At 37.7% G+C, this 6413-nt stretch overlaps 1 protein-coding gene across 1 annotated transcript; it reads right to left on the reverse strand.

Annotated features, from left to right (window-relative positions):
• Nucleotides 1-1208: 1208 nt before the first annotated feature.
• Nucleotides 1209-5045, reverse strand: LOC149225198 (uncharacterized). Its single transcript, XM_089376987.1, has 2 exons — nt 3748-5045; nt 1209-2779 (listed from the first exon to the last, which is right to left on the reverse strand). Exons 1-2 carry the CDS (start codon nt 4347-4349, stop codon nt 2053-2055), a joined length of 1329 nt encoding a protein of 442 aa, XP_089233113.1. The 5' UTR covers nt 4350-5045; the 3' UTR covers nt 1209-2052.
• Between the last annotated feature and the right edge of the window lie 1368 nt (nt 5046-6413).

Below are 6413 nucleotides of genomic sequence, written 5' to 3' on the forward strand. Positions count from 1 at the left end.
AAAATCAATTTAATTTTCATTATGATTATGCTAGTTTCAATTTAAGGATTGGATTAATGAGTGTATGATAAATTATTGATGAAAGGATTAGTTTAATGTATTAATGAGTGTATGATAAATTATTGATGAAAGGATTAGTTTAATGTATGATAAATTATTGATGACAAAACTTAAAAAGTTTAAATTTAAGGAAGTCCCTTAAGATGAGGGACCATAACGAATAATCTATATAATTCCCAGCATCCATGTTAAGATTAGGGATCATAACAAATGATCTATATAATTCCCAGCATCCATGTTAAGATTAGGGATCATAACAAATGCTCTTATATAATTCCCAGCATCCATGTTCAGATAAAAATAAATGTCCAGTAAAATTTTCCTTGTAATATGATAAGATCCAAAATATTGTGCTAATTGATAAAATAGACAGGATGTTTAATATCTTTCAGTCTAGACACCCTAAAATAATACAAGACATGAAACAATAAAGTTAACCTTTATAATGGATGGTAAATTCTCAACCCGTAAATTCTCAACCCAAATATTGATAAATCTGTAACCTGCACTTCTACCACTGCAGTGATTCGCCCCAGTAGCATACAAGTTTTGTGAAATTTTCTATTAAAGTGTACACAGCATGTATATAAGCCTTCAATAAGTTTTGTGAAATTTTCTATTAAAGTGTACACAGCATGTATATAAGCCTTCAATTTGGGAGGCAGTTCAATGCTTTATATTTGCTTTTAATAGACTTGCCTGCGTATTTCTTTTACTAAAACATGCTGAGAAGTTCATAGCTACTGGAAAAAATCTGCACGCAGGCAAGATGTTCATGGTGAAATGAATACATTCTCACCTTACAACTAATGTTCATAGTGAAATGGATTCCATACAACATTGTGTGTTTTTATCATAAAATTATACTGTTTGTAAGCTTGTTTGTAAGCTAGTTTGTTGATATAAACTACTAAGCTTACATTTAGAATGAGGCAGATGACTAATAGGTTAGAAAACTGAAAATGTATAATTATACTGTTTGTCAGCTAGTTTGTTGATATAAACTACTAAGCTTACATTTAGAATGAGGCAGATGACTAATAGGTTAGAAAACTGAAAATGTATAAACATATCATATGACCCAATAACAATCCATCGTTACACCCAAACTTGCATCCAAACCATAGCAGACATCATATCCCATGAGATTCTGAGAAAAAAGAGTAATGATAATATTTCTGCAATCTTTTCAATTTGCAAATGATAAAAATTTCTGCAATTCTTTTCAATTTGCAATGATAAGAGTTTCTTCAATCTTTGCAATTTGCAATGTAACACTCCGTTAGTTGTTAAAGCACAAACAGCTCAAACTTTTCTGTGAGGGGAGTGAGGGGAAAATAAGAGCCTATGATATATTACAGAAATATATCCTCATAGATCACAACGACATAATATTTTGGATGGCCTAAAATTTGATAGCACGGTTTGTTATATCTGATTTCCATTCTTCAGATGCTCACGTCAGTCCGAAAAAATATCCTACAAACTACATATCTTGTAAACTAATCAATGCTCTGATGAAATATATCCTCATATATCACAACGACATAATATTTTGGATGGCCTAAAATTTGATAGCACGGTTTGTTATATCTGATTTCCATGCTTCATATGCTCAAGTCAGTCCGAAAAAATATCCTACAAACTACACATCTTGCAAACTAATCAATGCTCTGATGATCCCAAACTATGATCAAAAATCACTGAAATGTGACAAGTAGTACTTCATCTTTGAAGATTGCAGACTCGTTATCTGAGATACCTTGCACCTCAGAGTCAAGCAAATGAGCAATCTGCTTCTCTTTGTGGCACAGAAATCTCCAAATGCTAAACTCAATAAACATGCCTCCGATACATCTAACATGTATCCAATTCTATGAGGTTACCATATGACCCCCACAATGAGGATACCAATGTTCTCACAACTTGGCCCATGGACAGTTTGATGCTTTGATCTGCTTTTGTTTATGGCTATCACAAATAGTTCTTCCTCTAGAATCTGTCATTCCTCCGGCATAATTGTTTCTTCAACTTTCTGGAAAAAAGCTGGCATGCATCCATGCTCAGATCCACTGCTGCCGACAAGGCTACAAACACTGCAGCATCCTCCATGCAGGTAACATGTCTCATTGCCAACTGGACCATAGGCTTACTGCACTTCCTTTCTCCTTGGACGGTCGAGCTCATCACAAAGCCACAGTAGGATTGGTAAGGCCACATGCTGAAACTAAAGTCTCCACTGCTACGAGGGGTTGAAGCAGGGGAGTTAGATATAGGTGTGCCTGATTTGCCATGACCACTGTCTATAAGAAACTTGCCACCCTTCTGAGCATTAATAATTGATTCTGCTAGCAGAAGCCCACTGCCCATCCGAGCCAAACCACCACCATCTGCCATAAGCTCAAATTTGCACCCCAATCCACCACCGCTCCCTCGTTCTCTCCAAGCTTCCAGGCGACCCCATGGTCTCCAGCTGTCTTCACCCCGGTGGTCAGGTCTGAGAATGAGCCAGGCACCAGGATTTGAGCGGCTTACACGATCAGAACCAGGTGAAGGAACAAAGGGTGTGACCATGGATGCAGCGGCTACAGGGGAACCAGACAGATCGTGAATCATTACTAACCATCCTTTGCGTTCCCTCCTCTCTCGTTCTCGGTCTTGAACGTTTCCGAATGGGCACAACCAGTGTTTCTTGTTGCTACTATCATGTTGCGTTAAACTGCAAAACAGAATAACAAAACCTAATCAGACATTGCACTTCCAATGTAATCAAACCATTCCCCATCAAAACTGATACAGAAAATTAACAGATTTTTTTACCCCCAGATCTATATTTTTTGTAATGGCCTTCAAAGCCATCCTATACACCTTAAGGGATCTCACAAACACACCTTAGCAAGGTACAAAGTTACCACACTTTATGACACCTATTTCCTTAACACCACACAAGACTACCCCCTTTGCTAAGTATAACACCTATTTCCTTAACACCACACAAGACTACCCCCTTTACTTAGCAAGGCACAAAATTACCAAACTACTATGATACCTATTTTCTTAGCACCAAACAAACTACCCTTCCTCTCATAGGCTTTGAAAATGAGATTTATAATAATGTAACAGTCGGATTTATCTCAGAAACCAGACGCCCTTTTGATTTTGGGTAAGATGTAGTTCAAGGTTCAAACATAACTCCATGCTTATTAGACATTCATGTTCTCAAAATAGCTTGGGAGGTGCAGGAACATGGCTTGAGAGGGCCACACCAGCCAAATCACAGATTTACTGCTTGCAATTTTGCACATTGCAGCTTTGATGACTCGGGACACACTATCACTCTCCCAAAAGAATCCAATAGTATTTGCATGAACTATGAAAGCCCAAGCCCCTCAATCCAACACTCTGGGTTAAATTTAATAGATCTATCATGGATTTCAGTGGGGCTGATAAGCTTACCACTGTTCAAAACGTTATCCTAATTTACGACCAGTAGACCTACTGACCTCAAATGTTCGATGCTATTCAAAGAATTTCACTGATTTTTTTATGCCGCAGAGGTAATGATCCTACATGTCTACAACCTTTATAATTTCACTCTTCCTTTGTGTATGAATGTGTGTTCGTGTGTGAAAATGTCAATGACTATAACAAAACATGCAGAAATAAGAAGAGACATTGAATACTAACCATGATCTAGAACTTCGGTCAGAACTGAACTTGCAGCTGAAAATTGGCTGTCTGATATTGCCTTGAATCTGAAAAACCTGAGGACTTGATCCGATTTCCCCATCAAATTGAAACACATACCTAAGGTCTGGCTGTGCTCTGACATTCAAATGCAGCTGTGCACCATCCAGCTTAGATTTTCCAATTGAAACCCATCCACTGTGGAAAACAATGGGCTTCTCATGAGCACCCTCAAGGTCCAGAGGGACTCTGAATTTCCCCAAAAGCTTCCCCAGAGACACACCACAGGTTGACCCCTGCCTTCCCGCATATACTACAATCTCCAAGCATGGTTTCGAGGACCCAAAACAGGAAGAAGACAACTTCTTCAGCTCAATCTGCTCAAGATGGAAGCTGGCTGAGATGTTATGGACATCTGGGTCAGATGACCTTGGGGAAATCAGGGGGACTACTACAGTCTGAGGGGGCAGATTGGGAAGCCTGATCTCACAAAAGCATGGAGAAGTAGTAGGATGGACGCCTGTTCTGGTAGGCTTGGATGAGACTGGGATCCTCAGTGCCAGCCCTCCAACCAAAACCTTCACAAATGAGCAAGGATCCATTGTTTTGTTCAGCTCTCAATGCATTCCCCACAATACCCAAGAAGGCTTGATATTCTATTCAAACTTCCAGTAATGTCTTGAGCTTTGAATACATTCTTTGCAATGCTGCAACAGGCCTCTGATACTGCAAATGTCTCGCCCTTGTAGATCCTTCAATGTATCCAAACAGGCCAATGTTGGGCTCTCACTGCATTCGCTTTGAATGCCCAAATAGGCCTCTTAAACAAAGTTGGTCTGCTTTAAATGCAATCCCTGCGATGCCCAAATAGCCCCCAACACAAAAAGGTATCTCCTGTATTCAGGACTCCACTGATGAACAAACAATATCCTTCAAATAGCAGAATGGGGTCTTGTTACTGCGGGGCTCCTACTGTATTATGGGCTTTGATTGCGTTCTCTGCAATACCCAATTGAGCCTCCCTTCAACACACACCACAAGCAGAGCCTACAATGAAGCCTATGATTAGCTTCCTGTTATTGCTTATAATTATGTTTAAGGGGATAAAGAAATCCATCTGGATTTCCATATTTATAGAAATTGAATACTGGTTGAGTTGGTGACCAGGTTGACAGCATGAAGGCAACTGGCCTGACAGGCTGGGTGTAGTTTGGATAGCTATGGTGGTGGATGGTTTTGAGTACATATCAGGAAGTGGGTTTGTGTGCAAAAAGTGATTTTGGTACAATTGATGAGTTGGGTGGCCATTGGAATGAGCAAAAACAAAGTGGGGGATGGGCATTCCTGGCTGTGAAGCATTTCCACTAGGTTTAACCCAGGGTTTAGTTGGTATGTTAGTTTTGTGGGGCTGTGGTTCCCGTCCTCAGCAGTGTGGAAGGATTGCAACTTGGGCTGTCCCTTTCATCACTGCCTGTCAGCCATCTTTTCAGCCTGTCAGATTGTCCTGGTCATCTGATGGTGACCTGTGTTCGGTGTGTGTCTGTCTGTCAGATGTGAAAGTGACAACTTCCATTCGGATTTACCACATGAAAATCCTTAGGATTCTCTCCTATATTTTAGGATAAAAATATTTATTTCGGTGAGCATGTTTCTTGTAAAAATTCAGTGGAATATGGGAGAGTGTTTGTTGATCTGATAAGCATTCATTTCATGCCCATGCAAGAAAATTTTCTAAGTGTTATTTAATTTTTATATATATTTTAAATAAAAATAGAGGCAAGTCTTTTATGCCTAAAGATTTTAAGTATTTGTTTTAAGACACTTTTCTTAACAAAAGTCAAAAAGGTGTTTAGGATTATAATGTTTTAAATTTTATTAATATTTATGATAGTAATTATTGCAATCATTTTTTGTTAATGTGATTTGTTTTAAAGGATTTAGTTTTGTAGGGCTATTTAAGTTTAAAACTCGAAGGTAGTTGGAAGAAGGTTTTTTAGACTTAAAAAATCAACAATTACTAACAATTTCATAATTTATTATTAATTTTAATAAAAAATAAAAGTTTATTTAGTTTATCATTTATGGAAGAATGGTGGGAGAGGGAAACGCTTTTTATGATCTTGAGAATGACAATTTCTCCCATATTTATAGGGATTTGGTCATATGATAAATAATCAAGTAGATTCATGGTATTTATCAAGGTTTATTGATTGCTAAAAAATGAGCAAGTGAAGGAGCTCACAATTCTAAGAGACTTTCTTCTTATTTTGCAGTATTTAGTTAAAAGCTCAACGGGGAAGGAAAAATCTTTGAAAAATATCAAGAAAAGAGCACGAAAAATGGTATAAGACATTCCATTAATAGCATACTTTCACATATTAGGGACCATAACAAAGAAGCATACAAGCTTGCTAATGATGGATGCAAATTGAAAGCAAGAGATTTCCCATCAATGGCTAAATTAGGTCATCAATGATTCCTTAATGTAATCAAATAACTCAAAAATTATTTTAACACGTCATATTGGGTTCATAGTCATCAAAGAATTTATTATCAATTCGTAATTTTATGTTTTATGAATGTTGTGTTCTATTGGGACAATTATGTAGGTATACAGCTACAGAAACTCCATTTTTGTAGTTAATATGCTCCCCAAGGAAATTTAG

Source organism: Pinus tabuliformis, chromosome J, assembly GCF_031772625.1.
Source record: "Pinus tabuliformis cultivar Carrire ecotype Pingquan chromosome J, CPIR1, whole genome shotgun sequence".
NCBI classification, from domain to species: Eukaryota; Viridiplantae; Streptophyta; class Pinopsida; order Pinales; family Pinaceae; genus Pinus; species Pinus tabuliformis.

Excerpts from the sequence above, each read along its gene's own strand:
- LOC149225198 (XM_089376987.1), bottom strand. The coding sequence starts at position 4,349 with ATGGATCCTTGCTCATTTGTGAAGGTTTTGGTTGGAGGGCTGGCACTG. Across the intron at positions 2,780-3,747 it reads GACCGAAGTTCTAGATCATG|TTTAACGCAACATGATAGTA; the intron begins GTTAGTATTCAA and ends TCTGTTTTGCAG.